The sequence below is a fragment of the Schistocerca nitens genome, chromosome 3 (genome assembly GCF_023898315.1).
Source record: "Schistocerca nitens isolate TAMUIC-IGC-003100 chromosome 3, iqSchNite1.1, whole genome shotgun sequence".
Taxonomy (NCBI): Eukaryota; Metazoa; Arthropoda; class Insecta; order Orthoptera; family Acrididae; genus Schistocerca; species Schistocerca nitens.
Window position 1 is genome coordinate 295,363,396 of NC_064616.1, and position 20,478 is coordinate 295,383,873.

At 37.9% G+C, this 20,478-nt stretch overlaps 1 protein-coding gene across 1 annotated transcript in view; it reads left to right on the forward strand.

The window, feature by feature from the left end:
- The window catches only part of LOC126249194 (KICSTOR complex protein SZT2-like), a 706,154-nt gene that overhangs the window by 489,767 nt on the left and 195,909 nt on the right, over positions 1-20,478 (forward strand). The window contains exon 31 of the mRNA XM_049950848.1: positions 7,306-7,510. Within this exon, the coding sequence (XP_049806805.1) occupies positions 7,306-7,510 (205 nt within the window). The remainder of the gene's footprint in view (positions 1-7,305; positions 7,511-20,478) is intronic.

The following is a 20,478-nucleotide window of genomic DNA, read 5'->3' on the forward strand; positions in this document are numbered from 1 at the left end:
TTAGCAAAACTTGTGAATTCTTCAGAAAGAATAATATAAAGGAAATAGCATATGACCCTACTCCCAAATTCCAAGATAAAATTAAAAAGTTACTTAAAAAGTGCAACTTCTTGTTGACACCATTAGAAGCAAGCACTGTATAGTGATGAATCCTTCAGCACCAAAACTGAGATCACAGCCTAAGATCCACAAACCATAATGTCCGATACATCCCATTGTGAACTCTATCAATAGCCCAAGCTATAAAATCACCAAAAAACTTGATGATATTATCCACAAGGCATATGTATTTGAAAATAACTACTCCATTAAAAACAGTTATGAGCTCATCAATAGCATAAAAGATATCCCCATCACAGTCACAGCTAAATTTGCATCTCTTAACATAGTAAACCTATATACAAACATACCTGTCAAGGAAACAATTAGTTTAATAAGGAATAACTTACTGAAACATGGGACAATGGGTAGAGCTGAAATCTATGAACTCATAGAGATCCTGGAACTCATATTGTCACACAACTACTTCCTGTTCAACAACAAGTTTTACATTCAGGAAGATGGACTGGCAATGGGTAGTAGTCTTGCAGGCTTGCTAGCAGACATATATATCAATAACCTTGAAATTAACTTTTTCAAATCCCAAACCCAACTAAAAGATAAGCTGCTTTATTACAAACGCTATGTTGATGACACACTCATTCTGTTCAATGGAGCAACAGAAGAAATAGATAATCTAGCCAAAGAACTTAATAAAATACACAATAAAATCCAATTCACAGTAGAACATGAAACACCAGAAGGCATTAACTATCTTGATCTAACAAACTCAAATAAAAATCAGAAGTGAAATGATAATTAAATAGACACCCTGGCTGCAAGCAGGCGTTGATACACTTCATTGGGGACATGTTGAAAATGTGTGCCCCGACCGGGACTCGAACCCGGGATCTCCTGCTTACATGGCAGACGTTCTATCCATCTGAGCCACCGCGGGCACAGAGGATAGTGCGTCTGCAGGGACTTATCCCTTGCACGCTCCCCGCGAGATCCACATTCCCAACATGTCCACAACACTACATTCGTAGTGCGCCTAATAGATGTTTGCCCATCATACTCATTACTCGTGGCAGATTAATCTACCAAGTCCCGTATGAGTTCGGGCATAGCGTGTGCGTTCGCACAAGAAGATCAAAGGCCGGGAACCCATATTTTTAACTATATATGACGGTAGTATCTGTTCCCGAAAGAACAGTTACCGTCGATGACCATGCAGCTTTGCTCGAAATGAAATGATAATTAAATAGACACCGTAGCTGCAAGCAGGCGTTGATACACTTCATTGGGGACATGTTGAAAATGTGTGCCCCGACCGGGAATCGAACCCGGGATCTCCTGCTTACATGGCAGACGCTCGATCCATCTGAGCAACCGCGGGCACAGAGGATAGTGCGTCTGCAGGGACTTATCCCTTGCACGCTCCCCGCGAGATCCACATTCCCAACATGTCCACAACACTACATTCGTAGTGCGCCTAGTAGATGTTTGCCCATCATACTCATTACTCGTGGCAGATTAATCTACCAAGTCCCTGCCATGTAAGCAGGAGATCCCGGGTTCGAGTCCTGGTCGGGGCACACATTTTCAACATGTCCCCAATGAAGTGTGTCAATGCCTGCTTGCAACTAGGGTGTCTATTTAATTATCATTTCATTTCGAGCAAAGCTGCATGGTCATCGACGGTAACTGTTCTTTCGGGAACAGATACTACCGTCATATATAGTTAAAAATATGGGTTCCCGGCCTTTGACCTTCTTGTACGAACGCACACGCTATGCCCGAACTCGTACGGGACTTGGTAGATTAATCTGCCACGAGTAATGAGTATGATGGGCAAACATCTATTAGGCGCACTACGAATGTAGTATTGTGGACATGTTGGGAATGTGGATCTCGTGGGGAGCGTGCAAGGGTTAAGTCCCTGCAGACGCACTATCCTCTGTGCCCACGGTGGCTCAGATGGATAGAGCATCTGCCATGTAAGCTGGAGATCCCGGGTTAGAGTCCCGGTCGGGGCACACATTTTCAACATGTCCCCAATGAAGTGTATCAATGCCTGCTTGCAGCTAGGGTGTCTATTGAATTATCATATCATTTTGAGCAAAGCTGCATGGTCATCGACGGTAACTGTTCTTTCGGGAACAGATACTACCGTCATATATAGTTAAAAATATGGGTTCCCGGCCTTTGACCTTCTTGTGCGAATGCACACGCTATGCCCGAACTCGTACGGGACTTGGTAGATTAATCTGCCACGAGTAATGAGTATGATGGGCAAACATCTATTAGGCGCACTACGAATGTAGTGTTGTGGACATGTTGGGAATGTGGATCTCACGGGGAGCGTGCAAGGGATAAGTCCCTGCAGACGCACTATCCTCTGTGCCCGCGGTGGCTCAGATGGATAGAGCGTCTGCCATGTAAGCAGGAGATCCCGGGTTCGAGTCCCTGTCGGGGCACACATTTTCAACATGTCCCCAATGAAGTGTATCAACGCCTGCTTGCAGCTAGGGGGTCTATTTAATTATCATTTCATTTTGAGCAAAGCTGCATGGTCATCGACGGTAACTGTTCTTTCGGGAACAGATACTACCGTCATATATAGTAAAAAAATCAGAAGCATAAATTTCAAATTTTCAGAAAGCCAACAACCACCAATGTTACCATACACAAATCCTCTTGCCATCCAGACCAACATAAAAAAGCATTCTTCAGAACAATGGTTAATCGCATGCTTAAAATCCCAATGGACACAAATGAAAGACAAAAAGAAACAGAAATTATTAAATCAATTGCCTCCACCAATGGGTACAACCCTGCAATAATAGATAAACTAATCCATACAGCAAAACTAAACCAACCAACTGCTGAACAACCACCCACAAACTAGAAAACCACATTTGTTAGCCTGCCTTTCCTAGGGAAGATTTCTCACCAAATTGCCAACCTCTTCAAGACATACAACATAAAAATAAGTTTCTTCACCAACAACAAAGTACAAAATAAAATCATACACAGCACCAAAACCACTATACAACAATATCAAAAGTCAGGTGTATACAAGCTCACTTGCAACTCATGTCCAAGCTTCTACATTGGACAAACTGGTAGAAGCTTCACAACAAGATTTAAAGAACACATGGATGCACTCCGTCTTAACAACCTGAACAAGTCCAGCTTTGCCTCACATCATGCCCAACACAATCATTCTGCGAACAACATAGAACAGAATCTCCGAATACTACATTTTGCTAACAAAGGCACAATACTTGACCTTCTTGAAGAAATTGAAATATTTATCTACACAAATACAGCACCTGACTACCTACTCAATGATCAAACTGAACTGAGAAACAAATTTTTCCTTCAGAACTTTGAAGATCTACTAGTTCAAAACAAGTAACCACCCAATGAACCCTACACCGGCTCCCCAACCCCCCCCCCCTCCCAATGACCCACCCCCTCCATCTCCTTACATCCTAACCACTACGGTGTCAATGTAATATACTACCACAGAATAAGACATGTTCCATATCTCTAAATGTTAAAGCCCTCCATTGCTAACACAAATCAGTACTTTATACATATTAATTCTAGCTGGAACAAACAGAAGCTGCCTTTACCAATATCCCAGATCACTCTAATGTTAGAATAAAAATAAGTCAACAGTTAAAGAATTTTTGTTCATGATTTTTAAAATATTAAATGTACAGCCATACAAACAGCTTTAATCCATTACAATCACTATAACTCTTATACGTATAGCTGTAGCTAAAATAAACAGAATCTGCTCTTGATAATACTCCAGATCACGTTAACATAACAACAGAAAAAGCCAACAGTTCGTCTGAAGATTTGTTATTAATTTAAATATACAGGTCCTAGTCATACAGACAGCTGCACCTCACTGCAGATACAATAACTCTGTATTATTGATTCCTTGGGATTCATGTTAATGCCAAACAAGATAATTGCTAATAAAAAAAAATAAAAAAATAAATAAGAAAAATGCCTGTAACATACAAGTAGAAATAACATATCAGATCACCTGGAATTGGTTCTTATAGTAATTTATTATTATTTTATCTAGTGCTCTCATGTTATCGCCATTCTGATAAAAAACTTGCCCTTATATCGACTTTAACACACGTAAAGAACAACAAATTACATCTCTGTACAAAGTAGGCTTATGCCATATCTCTCTGTCAAGATCTTTGTTATAAGCAACAGTTGTAAAGCGCATGCTGGATGCTGGTAAAGTGTCACTGTTAAAGTGTGAACTAATATAGTTCATGTGAAAGTGTTCTGGACATCAAAGTGGAGGCAGATAGATACGAAAAATGCCGCCTATACTGTCGCAGTAAGTAAAAACTAAATTTACATCCATATCGACAGATAAGCTATAGTCATGGCGATACATCAAAGTGTGACCCATCTTTCTGCCATAGAACCAGCACCCAGCATTATGCTACTACCAGTAATGATGTAACTTCCCGGATCCTCCTGAAATCATCTGAAGATGAACCTGAAAGGGTTCGAAAACCGGTTCATGTAATAAAGCATTATTATTGAAAAAAAGTGACTGGTTGCAGTTGTGTATAACTTATTTACATTAATATACAGTCACGGTTCTAAAATATCTGTAATGGATAAGCATAATCTAAGAAATATCTCATCTTGGGCATTTATCCTGATGCAATTGTGTTGTAAGTGGAATGTCTTCTAACAACTTTGGCAGTGCGTGTTGTAGAAATATAAATTAATCATTGCCATTTAACTGTTCATCACAAATTAATGTGACAATGACATAAATCACTACCAATAAATTTATCAAGATGGTATTTACGTTCGCCTAGATACTCTTCTTGCTGTTCTTCATGTGGAAAGAGGGGCTGAGATTTATATATCAAGGGAAAAAGGAAGGAAGATAAGATTTTAATGTTCCGTTCACTATGATATTATTAGAGCCAGAGAACATACACAGATTCAAGTAGGATAAGGAATAAAATTGGCCATTTTCTTTTACGGGATCCATCCCAGCATTTTGCCCTAAGCAATTTAGAGAAATTGTAAAAAACCTAAATGTGGATGACTGGGTGTGGATGACTGCCATCCTTCCAAATGCAAATCCAGTGTATATTTTGCAGTTGAGTTTGTTTGTACCTTTTTCCAACATTTTACAAACAATATAAACCTTACCATTTAGTTTGCCCTTATCGATTGTCAACAGCCCATTTGGCCCAAAAAATATTTGATGCATTATTTTCGAGAAAAAGGAACACTATGTTATTTCTCAAGCACCCCGCAGAAAGAATAAAAAATAGTGGGTCAGATATGAATGAACTTAGAAGCAAGAAAACACCAACACCAGTTATCTTAATCAGAAGTCATCACCTGCAGTTTCTCTGATGTTTCTCAATATATTTGCAGTTTCCATTTGTGAGCACAGCATGCATCCACAAAAGTCTTTGATCATTTTCCCAATGGAATGTCTGACTGGAGGAAAAACTAATTTTTAATTTAAGTCAACACATTTCTCGTGGGAAAGTATTTTGTGTTCAAGAAATGAGTCTACGAACACTGGTAGCATTGTTAGTATAGTTGCCAAATGTTTTACTTTGTTATTAAATTTGTGTGTCAGTTTTAATGTGGACATTGACAAAGTATGGTATCTACATCGATATTTTGTGATTTGTAACTTGGTCAGCATGCAAGTGTATGATCAAACAAGTCGTGTAAACTGATTTGTTGCATCTCTTTTCCCCTCCTCTCTAGTGAAAACAGTAAATTTTGCAGGAGATGTACCTAAAGTTAAAATTTAACTACTTAAGTTTCTGATCTAGTGTTGGTTTGTTCAAGAAGTACCGATAATGAATAAATGATGACTAACTGACAACCTCAGCTGCCGACAGGTGTTGTTGATATACCTCGATGTGGCAGCTGAAAATGTGTGCCCCGACCGGGACTCGAACCCGGGATCTCCTGCTTACATGGCAGACGCTCTATCCATCCGAGCCACCGAGGACACAGATGAATAGCGCGACTGCAGGGACTTATCCCTTGCACGCTTCCCGTGAGACTCACATTCCCAACTGTCCACAATTCTATATATGTATTGTAACTTATAGACATTTGCCCACCCACTCATAACTCGCGCAGTAATGAGTGGGTGGGCAAATGTCTATAAGTTACAATACATATATAGAATTGTGGACAGTTGGGAATGTGAGTCTCACGGGAAGCGTGCAAGGGATAAGTCCCTGCAGTCGCGCTATTCATCTGTGTCCTCGGTGGCTCGGATGGATAGAGCATCTGCCATGTAAGCAGGAGATCCCGGGTTCGAGTCCCGGTCGGGGCACACATTTTCAGCTGTCCACATCGAGGTATATCAACAACACCTGTCGGCATCTGAGGTTGTCAGTTAGTCATCATTTATTTCAGGGAAAAGCTGCACAGTCATAAACAGTAACTGTTCTTTCGAGAACAAGTTACTGTCTTCGTATATACCGATAATGAATGTTTATTTGAAAAGTAACGACTGACAAAATTTAAGAAGAGGAATAAACATGTGAATGTAATTGATAAGAAATCTCAACTCTCTGTGAAAGCAGTAGAATACAGGAGAGAACATTGACAAAGAAGTTGACAAAAGGAATTTTTCTTCTGTTAAAATATCTGTTGGATGTTGTCAACTGCCAGAGAGAGCAGTGATCACAATGAAGAAAGGTTGCAGAGTTTTTTGTGACAAGTGACAAGAAACAGAATTTAATTTATGCGTAATAACATGCTTTGTGTACCTATGTTTATTTTCATGTAAATTTATTCCCTCTTGTGAGTTTAATGATTCCTGTAGTCTGTTCAGTTCACTTGATCTAATGTTCTGCCATTCTCAGACATTGCTTACATTAACAATTAGATAGAGTTCCTGTAGCTTGTTTCACAGTTCAGTATAATTAATATGAATTAAGAGCATAAAAAAGCAACGCACTTTGTGTACCATTCATGTCTCTTAGTCCTCACCGGTGCACTTGTCTTCGAATTTTAATTGCATATCTTATGAAATGTACAGATTTCCTAAGAACTAAATCTCATGCCAGTCACATAGAAAAGTATTTAAACATAAAAGTTTTTCAGATTGGAAGGAAAAATATGTTGTTACTATTTAGCGTCCCCCTTTAATTTCAGATATAGCTTGATAAAATTTCATTATTATAATATTTCTTTGTACTTATTTTCTGTTCACAGGAATTCAGCAATTTAGCAGTTAGTGGTTATCATCTTATACAACTTGGACAGTTTTATTATCTTGTCAAAAATAAGACTCGGTCATCAAGGAGAAACAGTTCCTTAATTCCAACTGTAGGAAACAAAGTCTCGTATCAGCCACACATGACCGACTGTGCTGAGCTGTATGCAGAACCTCGAGAAAGGCTTATGGATAGAGAGTCAAGTAAGCAGTCAGATTCGTCATTCTGAGTTAATCATCTCAATAAATTAAACAGTTGTGGTAAATTCCCAACAATGTTTGTGCTGTAGAATACCAGTAATATAGAGCTTATAATATTAATAAATTATTAGACAGAATTGTTGGTTACTACTTACTGTCAGGAGGCAAAATGTGTAGCACTGCCAATGCACACATATAAAAGTGGCACACAGTATCTATTGCCAGTACTACCAATTTCACCTGTTGAAGGTAAATAAGGCCAGCTCTTCTGCCTTGATTGAGTTTTCCTTTGAAATAGAAATTTTATAAATATGTCGGATGAAAATGGTTCTATTTGATAATATTGATTTTCACTTCAATACCCTTAGCCTGTTCATCAGGCTTAGTATCTTGAAACATTTAGTTTGTTTTGTTTTCATTTTTAAACTTTTCAAATATTATAAGATTGCTTTTATTGCTTAATTACTTGTGATAAAATAATATGCATCTTTTGTTGATACAAATAATGATCCACCAAATAACCGTTTCTAGTACCTTTCAATAGAGTTCATCATTTGTGGCTTCAGGTAGTGCTTCTGACGTTTAAAATAAAAGTTATGATGGTACTATGTATGTACTCAACAAATCATATAATGTTCTGTGGTGGAGCATGTGTTGTGTACCAGTATCATTTTGCTCTTAATACTGTCAGTACACCTTCCTGTAAATCCAAAATTCCAAAATTGTCTAATTTTAGCGCCAAGAGTATTACATGAGATATGTATGGGATGACGCACCTTGCATAGTACACATTCAGAACATTAATATTTTGGTATTACATAGTGCACACTGTGCTGTCTCATTTACTAATGCAAAGTTTGAGCACATCCATGACACTCTCTGACCGACTGAACAAACCTATGATAAGTCTTTCTTATATAATGGGCTGACAGTCCTGATAAACATTTTAAAATTCTTCGTATTCTGCTTACAGCAGCAAATTTAATTCAGATTCTTCTCGTAGAAGCAAGTTTTGAGATGTCACCATTACTATCGAGCAGCCTAAAACAAATTGTGCACATACATTGCAAATCTACGCTACTATGTAGACACGTTGTTTAGTGTTGTTGCCACAATTCTTAAAAAGCACTTGACCAATTTACTTCAAAGTTTTACACATTCTGGTGGACAGAGGCTATATATTTTTTTAAATATGTAAGTATATATGATATATAAAGGGGCAACATTGTTTCTAGTAATCTCGAAAAGTTCTTGACTAATTTATGTCAGATTTTTACACGTTGCTTTAATAAACAATTGGACAGACTTGGGCTACATATTTTTTAATATATAAAGACTGAACATTGTTTTCAATAATCTTGTAAAGTTCTTGACAAAATTAGCTTCAAATTTCACCAGTACTCTGATGTAATTTGGACAGATAAAAGCTATATATATATTTAATACATTTGATATATAAGTATATGTATACAGTATGTCCTAGGGAAATGATGTTATCAAAAATCTCCAAAACTTCTTGATTGATGTATATCAAATTTTTGCATGATACTCTAATAAACACTCAGATGGACATGGGCTGTATGTTTTTTAACCAACAATGTACAAGTTTTCTATTAAAACCAAGAGCGAACAAGAAAATACTGTGCTGTGCTGAGAAAATGTACGGTTTCATTTTCTTTCTAGCAGTTGGTTTTAACTACAATGGCAGAGCATATAAACAGTAAACAAATTGTTTCTCCCATATATACTCTTCCTCTGTGTATTACTATCGCCAGATTTCCAAAATCAAAATATGGGACACAAATTAGATGCTAAAATGAATCAACATTTCCTGGAAGCTTCCATTAATGCTGTATACGTATAGTAGGTTGGTGTTAAAATTTCTTATCTTACAACTTCAAGGTCATTGTACATTTTTGTGAAAACTTGTATTTAAAAAAACTTACATTACTAAGTGAGTAAATATTTTATAGTTTTAGTATTGTCACTTGCAAACACATTATATAACTTAATATAACGAGTTAACTATGGTAGACAATGATTATTAATTTCATAGGTTACTTCTTTCTCATTCTCAATTGCACTGGAAGTTTTGCAATGGATAGTTTCTGAAAAATCATTGTTATTATATTTTATAGAAGAATTTATGCATTCAGGAGTTTGATATTTTCAAATACAATTTTATGGAAATCAACACACTAAGCATCATGAAAATGAATCTTAGTTTTAATTATTTTCTTAACCATTTCCACACTAAGCCCATTCTTTTCATCACTCTGTAAGGCATTTTTGATAGATAATATACTTCCTGCAGCAGCAGTGATGCCAGGTAGAGCTAGCAAAAACACAGTAATAAGCTTCAGATTTTTGAAGATGATAGACTATTTTTCACCAACAAACCTAACAGTTCTTCATTAATGTCTTTTTTTAACTTCATATACATTATTAACATGGTTCATGTCCCCAAAATGTTATATAACAGATAGATTACTTCTCAAAGAGCTGTTCTAGGCGCTTCAGTCCAGAATGGCGCTGCTGCTATGGTTGCAGGTTTGAATCCTGCCTCGGGCATGGATGTGTGTGATGTCCTTAGGTGAGTTAGGTTTAAGTAGTTCTAAGTCTAGGGGACTGATGACCTCAGATGTTAAGTCCCATAGTGGTTAGAGCCATTTCTCAAACAGCTTCCTTATGGTTGCAGCAGTGCAGTCCATCTATCCAAGGGAATGATTGTGTTTCATTGCTGGGAAAGCTAGCAAACCTTCCTCAGAAGCAAGACACATTTCTTTATATCGTTTATCATGGCACTACTTGCACATTTTGTAACAAAAGACGTTGCACTTTATGACGAAGTTTTGCACGAAACACCTAACCTGCTTGAAACAGCTCGCTTCTGTAACTTCACATTAATGATTCACACATCATCACATTCACCTCCATGGTGCAAAATAATTTCATTCTTTGTTGTTCTTATTTCAGAAATGGAAACTCATCTTTAATTTCATCACTAAGTACACACCTTCTTTTTGGCATTTCTGTGAAAATTTTGCAATGTGTCATATAAAGTAATGTAACGTGTGCTTCTAACAGTTTAAAACCACACTTCTCAACATGGTGATCTGTAGCAAAGACAATGCACAAAGAAAGTGGAAATGACAAACTGCTAATCATGTGAAAGCATGACATAATACCAAGCAAAGTACTTAAAAAATTGTGCCTCATTCTGTTTGATTTCATCAAAGTGTGTATCTCCTTCATTATTTGGATATGACTACATCTGCTCTCCATTTGGTTATGCTACATTCAAAACTTGTGGGACATATAGCAAAAAATGGGACAATATGCATCCAATATGTCTTTTGTTGGGACAGGGAGGACACCTAAACTAAATAATGTGTGATCCCATAAAATACAGGACATCTGGTAACCCTGCTGTATGTAGAATTTTAAACAAAATCTGAGCAGCCATCATAGGTTGTTTGCAGATGATGTTGCCTTTTATTGTCTAGTAAAGTCATCAGAAGATCAAAACAATTTAGAAAAGATATCTGTGTGGTGCAAAAATTGGCAGTTGACTCTAAATAATGAAAAGTGTGAGGTCATCCACATGAGTGCTTAAAAGAATCCGTTAAACTTTGGTTACATGATAAATTGGTCAAATCTAAAGGCCATAAATTCAACTAAATACTTAAGAATTACAATTACAAACAAATGAATTTGGAAAGAATACATGGAAAATGTTGTGGGGAAGGCAAACCAAAGACTGTGTTTTATTAGGAGAGCACTTCGAAGATGCAACAGATCTACTAAAGAGACTGCCTGCACTACACTTGTCCGTTTTCCTTTGGAGAACTGCTGCATGGTGTGAGATCCTTACCATATAGGATTAACGTAATACATCAATAAAGTTCAAAGAAGAGCAGCACATTTTGTATTTTTGAGAAACAGGGGAGAGAGTGTGACTGACATGGTGCAAGATTTAGGGTGGACATCATTAAAACAGAGGCGTTTTTCATTGTGGCAGAATCGTCTCATGAAATTTTTGTCACCAAATTTCTCCTTCAAATGCAAAAATATTGTGTTGACACTGACCTACATAGGAAGAAATGATCATCATAATAAAATAATGGAAATCAGAGCTCGCACGGAAAGATATAGGTTCTCATTTTTACCAAGTGCTGTTTGAGATTGGAATAATAGAGAATTGTTGTGAAGGTGGTTTGATGAACCCTCTGCCAGGCACTTAAGTGTGATTTGCCGAGTATCCATGTAAATACTGGTGTAGAATAAACAGCATTATGCTGTTTTGTTTTCTTCCTCATAGTCTGCTGTAAAAGAAAACCCGTAATTATGGAAAATTGTATTTATGGCTTATCAGGTTATGAGCAGAATACTACTATGGAATCAGAAACTCTGTAATCCAACCCCATTTGCATATTACAATTATGTGAAGTACTGTCACTGAATCATGTTTGATTCCAGGGAATGGTTGTACCCCATAACCAGGATATAATCCAGGTCAGAAAGAAGGTCAGCATTGATTATAATGTCGTCTCTCTTTTTTATTGTATTGCAGATGTCATGCAGACAGGACATAATTATAATGACACTTATTCAATTCGAACTCGGGCATGTACAAGCATTAGTCCCACCTAATGCCACGTATCCACAATCCCCATCGGTGTCCTCCATGCTCGCTAATTTTAGATCCTCCCTGAAGATTGAACATAAATGTGCATCCACACTGGAGGGTGTGGATTCATTGCCCAGGAAGATGAATGGATTATATGAATGTGTGGTCTGTTCTTTCAGACAGGTCAAACAGAAGAGACACCATACGGGTTCCACAGCTGTGATAAATATTATGTAAATTGAAGGGGAGGGGGGAGAAATGAAAGAAAAGGGAAGAAACTAATGTATCAGCTTCATCGGTACTTTGTGCGAAATCAGTGGCAACGAGTGAAAATGTATGCTGGACTGGGACTCAAACCCAGGATCCTCCTGCTTTCTAGGCAGTTCCATTAACCACTGTACCACTCAGACTCAGCATTTATTACAAATACATGGACTATCTTGGCATGCTCCCAGGCTGATTCACATTCCCACCTAGCGCCACCTATGTGCAGTCCTTGTCCATGTCCTCTATGCGTGCTAACTGTAGATTCTCGCTAGAGCTCAAATGTGCATCCACACTGAAGGTTGTGAATTCATTTCTCATCAAGGCAAATCAATTATTCGAATGTGTGGTATCTGTCTTACATTTAACAGAGAGTGTTAAGACTCACGGCTTATGGCTATGTGATCTATTTGATTTGCAGTAACGTGATATTATGAGAGCCACGACATCTTATGACAGTTATGATGTGGAAACACTATATCTCCAATGAATAGGTCATGCTCATTAATCATATCTATCAGCAGTTCACCATTTATGTTTCCATCCCCACTGTCATGGGTATCCACAATGTGTTCAGTCCCTTCGTTTTCTGAACCAAATTTTGTTTTCAAGTCACCCACTAAAATATTTATGTCACTATGGTTTTTTTTATTAGTACTCCCTTTAGATGTGTATAAAATGCATCCTTTAACTCTCGTTCAGCCACTTCGATAGTTGCATAGCACTGAATTACAATGATATTTTGCACATTTACTTTAAAGTTTGCAGTTATTATCCTTTCTGAGACTGGTTTCCACTGCAGTAACCTTCTTTTGCAGTCTTTGCATCATAAGAGCTGTACACCATTCCTTTGTATTGCATCTTCACCTACCTGTCCTACATACAACAACATTCCACGATTCTGTATTTATTCCAAACTCCAAAAGTGTTTTTCTTTTCAGGCCAAAGGTCATATTCTTAGGATCCATGTGGTCATTTATACGTTTAGTTTCTGTTATTTGAATTTTTTGTTGTTGTTTGTTATCAGTCCACAGCCCTCAAGAGTCCTAATGGAGCTGCTACCTCATGGCCTGGACATGTACCCAGGTTTTATTTCAGAGCCTTACCCATTAGATAGCTTGTAATCACCTCAACTACAGAACACTAGCCATCCCTCTGCAGTAATGCATGCATGCACCATTGTTGTCCTGGTTACCAGCAATATTTCACTGCCCGGATTAGGGGACTGTGCCAGCTGCCACACAATCATAGAGAGGGAAAGGAAAGAATAGGAAACAAAAGAGGATGTTGTGAGACATACTTTATCTGGATCCTCTGTGGAGCCCTGTCTGGCCTGGGTGACCCTTCTGGCAGTTACACTACCACTGGTATAGCCCACCACTTCAATGGAGCGCACACACACACACACACACACACACACACACACACACACACACACACACACACACACACACACACACCCTCTCCTCCCACAGACATTCTTTTATTGAGGCCGTGTGTTCTGAGGGGGTGTTTACTTTTTGAGATTGAAAAAAGAAGTCCATGTCTCATCTATTTTTAGGTGTGAAATGTTATTTAATATGACATGAGAGACAACTGGTATGTTACTCAGCAGTGGGGAAGAAAAAATGATCCTGATGGAAACACTAAATGTCCTAAAGAAATTCCAACTTTTCTTTGGGAATCAGTTTTCTGGCCAACATTTTTATGTTCATGCATTTATTTTGCCAATTGGGCTAGTAATAGGAAGGCTAGATTATAACTCAGTATACTTTAAATAAGATTTTTGTCACTGTCAGCATCTAAAATGCTTCCATTACAAGAGAGCAACACTAAATACTTCATCCAACCAGAAACATAGTGAGTAAGTTAGTTATACTTCCATTTCCTATGTACAAATTAAGAATTCTCAGAACATCGGTACTACATACACAATAGAAGTAATGCATCCTGGCTTCATACATAGGAGCCAATATAAGTGGTTATGAATTTTGACACCATTAACATAAAATCTGTATGATAAAGATTTTGGTTAAGTAGACATTGTGCCGCTTCCTCTGCCCACTGTTGCAAAAACAGTAGTCATTTGTTGAGCTTTAAAGTTGTAGTGCTCAGAATACCTTGAAATTTCGATTATACAAAGTATTTTATTTAATTTAAGAATGCATTTGTGAAGACAAGTAAATTGGCTGGAGTCTTCAAACAGTAAAGTTTGATAGCAACTTGCAGATGTGTACTTCTACATCCATACTCAGAAAACCACTGTGAAATGCATGAGAGTGGGCACTTCCCATTGTATAAGTTATTAGGGCTTCTCATTTCATTCACATGTTGAGCCTGAAAAGAACGACTCTTTAAATATCTCTGTGTGCCCTGTAATTAATCTAATCTGTCCTTATGATCCTTATGAGAGTGATATGTAGGGGGCTGTAATATATTCATGGAGTCATAATTTAAAGCTGGTTTTTAAAACTTCGTAAGTAGGGTGTCATGGGGTAGTTTGCTTCTATCTTGAAGCATCAGCCAGTTCAATTTCTTTGTCATCTCTGTATCATGAGTCAAACAAACCTGTGACCATTTATGCTGCCCCTCTCTTATACATTCAATACCACTGGTTATTGCATTTTGTACATATTCCACATGCTTGAGGGATATTCTAGAATGGATCACACTAGTGTATTGTAAGCAATCGTATGTATAGACTGACTGAATTTCCATTGTATTCTACCAAAACTGAAGTGCTACCTGGTTTACTTATGACTGAGCATATGTGATCTTTCCATTTCATATCCCTACAAACAGTTACACCCAGATCTCTGTATGAATTGACCAATTCCATATATTGACTTATTGATATTGTAGTTATAGGTTACTGTAATTTCTTTTTTTGTTATTTGAAGTGCACAGTTTTACATTTTTGAACATTTAAAGCAAATTGCTCTTCTTTGCACCACTTCTTCCTAAGATCCAGCTGAATATTTTTACAGCTTTTTTCAGACAATATTTCACTATAGGTAACTGCATCAACTGTGAAAATCTGGAGGTTACTATTAATATTATATGCAAGGTCATTAATATACAATTTGAACCGCGGAGTTCCCAACACAGTTTCCAGGGATACACATGTAGTTACTTCTACATCTGTCCATAACTCTCCATCTGAGATAACATGCTGCACCCTCCCTACCAAGAAATCCTCAATCCAGTCACAAATTTTGCTTCATACCCCATACAATCATACTTTCTAAAATAAGTATAGGTGTGATACTGAGTCAGAATACTTTCTAGAAATCAAGAAATACTACACGAGTGTCTTGATCCATGGCATTCGGGATGACGTGTGAGGAAAGAGCGAGTTTGGTTTCAGATGATCGATGTTTTCAGAATCAGTGCTGGCTGGCATGGAGGAGGTCGTTCTGTTGGAGATACCTCATTACATTTGAGCTTAGGATATGTTCCAAGATTCTACAACAAATGAACGCTAGTTTTGTGGATCAGTTCTACCCTTCTTGCAGATGTGTGTGACCTAGGCTGTCTTCCAGCTGTTGGGCTTGGTTTTCTTGTTATGGGGAACTATGTTAGATTATGCTTAAAATGGGGCTAATTCAGCTACAAATTTGGTTTAGAATTACATAGGGATTCTATTTGGCCCTGAAGCTTTTTTTAATTTTAGTGAGTTCAACTGTTTCTCAACACCACTGACAATAATATCTACATCTCTCATCCTTGAAGTGATGTGAGAATTAAATTAGGGCAATGCCCCTGGATTTTCCTTTATAAAGAAACAATTGGAAATCGAGTTCAGCATATCTGCATTTGATATGCTTCTGTTAATTTCATTTCTTGTCTCGTTCACAAGTGACATTAACTTTAGTATCACTAACAGCCTTTACATATGACTAGAATTTCTTTGGTTTTTGTGACATATCCTTTGATAATATTCTGCCACAGTAGTTGTTGAAGGCTTTAGGCTTTGCCAGCTTGATAGCCAAATACATTTCATTTAGCATCTCCCTAATGTTGTAACTGTATACAGTGAGCATGCATAAATGAACAGCATGCACCTCCACAGTCAGCCCAAGGAGGCTTCCTCACAATGGCACAGGTGGTGCAAGAAGTACTACACAATGTGTAAATAACCGTATATAAGCCAGTGCACTGTGTCCTCAGCTGCTCTATTGTTTTCGTAACTATGGAACACTTCTCTGTTAGCATTAATGTAACTCCTGATTTCATGTGGTGTTCTTACTACAGTGTCATTCATATGTCTGTATTTTCCTTTATGTGGAACCGAATTAAAAGTTGATCTGTGGGAATTCTAATATTGTGTTTGTGCAATTTTACAATATATTTGGTGATGAGGATGCCATTCTACTCCATGTGTTGCATTCTCAGTTCTCTACGGCCAGTATGTCGGTGGCAGAAATTCTTCAGTCTCTTGTTGAACAGTAGCGAGCTCTCACTGTGGCACTAAACAGTTTGGCAGCCTCAATGACATGCCAGGACTCACCGCCATTGATGAAACCACCACCATTTCCTCTGTATGATGGTACTCTGAAGAATTGGGATGCATACAAAAAACACCTTTGGCAACATTTCCAAGCTTCTGGTGTCTCTGACCCCAATGTGTGTAAGGCTTTCTCTCCTATGGCTTTCTCCTTGTGTATATCATCTTTTGTGTCAGATAGCTCATCTGCCAGAACCTGCCAATCTCTTTTGATGAAACGTGTCAGTTTCTCTCTATCATTGCAAATGCTGCATGTAAGACCTCCCTGGTTTGTCTGATAAACAGGTTCCAGGTGCTGTCTGTGGCTGACGCCGAGCCAGGTGCTGTCCTAAAAGGAATTCATTAAACTTTGGTTACATGATAAATCAGTCTAATCTAAAAGCCATAAATTCAACTAAATACCTAGGTATTACAATTACGAACAACTTAAATTGTTGTGGGGAAGGCAAACCGAAGACTGCGTTTTATTGGCAGGACACTTGGAAAATGTAACAGATCTATTAAGGAGACCACCTACACTATACAAAAATATTTTGTTGACACTGGCCTACATAGGGGGAAACAATCACCATGATAAAATAAGGGAAATCAGAGCTTGTACGGAAAGATATAGGTGTTATTTCTTTCTGGTGGTCACTATACAAGATTGGAATAATAGAGAATTGTGAAGGTGGTTTGATGAACCCTTTGCCAGGCACTTAAATGTGATTTGCAGAGTATCCATGTAGATGTAGATGTTACTGCTACTCACATTGAGTTCTGCCATAGTCAAAAACGGCTGCAACAGTGATACAGAATTAGAGCAGAGGAACTTCATGGTCTTAGCCACCATTGCCAGTTTGTAATTGAAGCTGACTGGGACTCATATGCTGATTCGGTGGTTTGTGATGCTATAAGACTCTTGGCCAATGGTAGAGAAGTTTGTGAACAAGTGCTCACTGTACAGGGTTACAGCACCTAACTATAGCCTGGAGCTTCATTTTACACCTATTTTGCAGTAGTCTCTGTTTCTGTTAAAGTTTCTTTACAACGACTGTATTTGATCTAGGTCCTCTTGCATTGTGAACTTTTATACTAGGTATATATGTATCAAATGCATGGTCAGCTTCTCTTCTAAACTTGAGCCACAATTAAAGTACATGCTCATCTCCAGAGCTAAATGTTTTGATTTCTTTACTGAGACACAACACCACTGTCTTTATCTCATTTGCTGAATATATGAAGCCTTCTACTTGTTTTAGTTGCCATTTTTACTGTGGTAATCATTGTTGCCACAATTGCATCATGGTCACTGATACAAGTTTCAATGTGGACATCCTAAAAGATGTCAGGTCTGTTTGTTACCATTACATCTAATACATTTCCGCAATAGGTGGGCTTCTGGACAATCTGCTCTAGATGGTTCTCAGAGAAGGTATTTAGCAATGTTTTGCCAATCTTGATATACCCATTGCTTAGAAAACTGTCATTTTCCAGTCGATTGTAGGATGATTAAAGTCTCTTCCAGTGATGACAGTATAATTGGGGAAATATGTACTAGTGAAGTTGGGTTTTCGATTACACCTGGAAGTGATTTTATTAATCGATAAAAAATCTGGTTATAAGTTTATGCTGAGCCTTGTTACTGAGTCTTGCACAGACAACCTTGCATGCACTTTCCATTTATATCTTGGTATATTTGTGTTAGTTGTCTACTGTAACAGATACACTACCTCCATTTACTAGTAGCCTATCCTTTCCATGTACACTTAGATTTTCCTAAAAAAATCTCACTGCTATCAATTCTGGGTGATAACCAGCATTCTTTACCAAGTGTTGTGCGTACTGCTCTAATTTTTAGGAGTGCTTCAAACTCTTGGCACTTTGTTGTGAAGGCTTTAGCAGTTAATGACTATAATTTTAATGATTTTTTTTGTAGTGGGAATTTCTTTACATCTTGTACTAACACTTCCAGGTCCCCTGCAGCTATTGTTATGTGGACTCTGTGAGAGCCACCTACTGTAAAAGATGCTCATGTGCTCCTCATAGAGTCAACTACTCGGGTAGCAACATCTGATCTGCAGTACACACCTGACCCATTTAGGGGGATCAAACAGTCCTCATCCCTTTGGTGCAAGTCCAGGAAGTCACTGCCTAGCTTGTCACAGAACCTTTGAAGTCTCTGGTTCAAGCCTTCCACTGTTCTTGGAACCAGGGGGCTACAGTCAGTTCTGGTGACAATGCTGCAAATTGTGAGCATCGTTGAAACTCTGAGCAAAGCTGTTGGTCTCTTCTCAGCCTTCTTTGCCAGTCACTGGAATGATCCAATTATGTCCTTGGAGCTCAGGCAACAAGTATTATTTATTCTAACGTGTGCCACAATCTGCAGTTGGTTGCACCCTTTATCCTCAGTGGCTGCCATATTAGCACCTTCAGTGTGTTGAGTGAGGCCCTCAGGCTTACATATAGAGTGCACATCACGTGTTGTTCCTTCCTAACCATTACTGCCATTTCCCCATCGGGTAACATTATTTGCCATACGTTTGAACTTCTGATTATTAATAAACCTCTACCCTTATGCATTTGATTCCATATGTCACACGACGTAGCAAGTATCCAAACTAGTGAAGTGAGTCTCTTGGCTCAGTTTTGGTTTCAGTGGAAGACATTACCTTGAACTTGTTGAGATGTTTCTGGCTTCTCCCTGGCCCTGGCTCCCCTGTACAGGACACATAGTCCTACCACTGACAGGCCACTGCCAGTTAATTGGTGATGTATCCCATACTTTCTGTGTAGGAGCCAGAATCCACAGGAGGGGATACTACTTGAGCTATCTTTGGTGGCTCTGGTAAATAACTCTCAGGAGCTCTCCCAACACACCCATTTGCAGCAGTTTGTATTCATTTGACAGAAATTAGTGCAATTTGCAGCTGCTTACAAACATGAACTAACACATTCCTTGTTTGAGAGCAGCATTCACAGTGAGGCTGCATTGTGGCTGTTTTACAGAACAGTGAACGACTAACTTTAAATAAACTTGCTGATTCTCTTTTGATTTCTGGATCTATCAAGCTAAAAGTATTAATAATTGCCTATAAGAACTGCAGAAATTTGTTTCACAAAATGAGATTTCTATTAAGGTAACAGTGAAGCTGGGGGTAAAAGTTACTAATTTTCTGAAATTTTTTTGAAGTTTTAGTCAATAATAACCTTGAAAATACTGTCAATTTACAATGAATACAGACAATATACAACGCTGTTCAAAGAGAAAACTAAATGTAAAACAGTAAGATAATTACAATATGTGCTAAGTAACTGCAAATTACAAATGCTAATTTGGTATAAAATATGCTATTCACAACTGTTGAAACATCCAAAAATTCTCTATAATGAATGTTTGTTTATGTTGATATATTCTGAAATTCTTGTTGAATGGTTCTCTGAATGAGGATATTACAACTAAAGTTGTATAAAGTACAAATGTTGATTACAACTGATGATATGGTATGAAATACATTTCTCTCGTCACTCAACATACAAAAATACACAATATATTTTGTTACACGCAAGATCGTTGATACATTCTGTGTG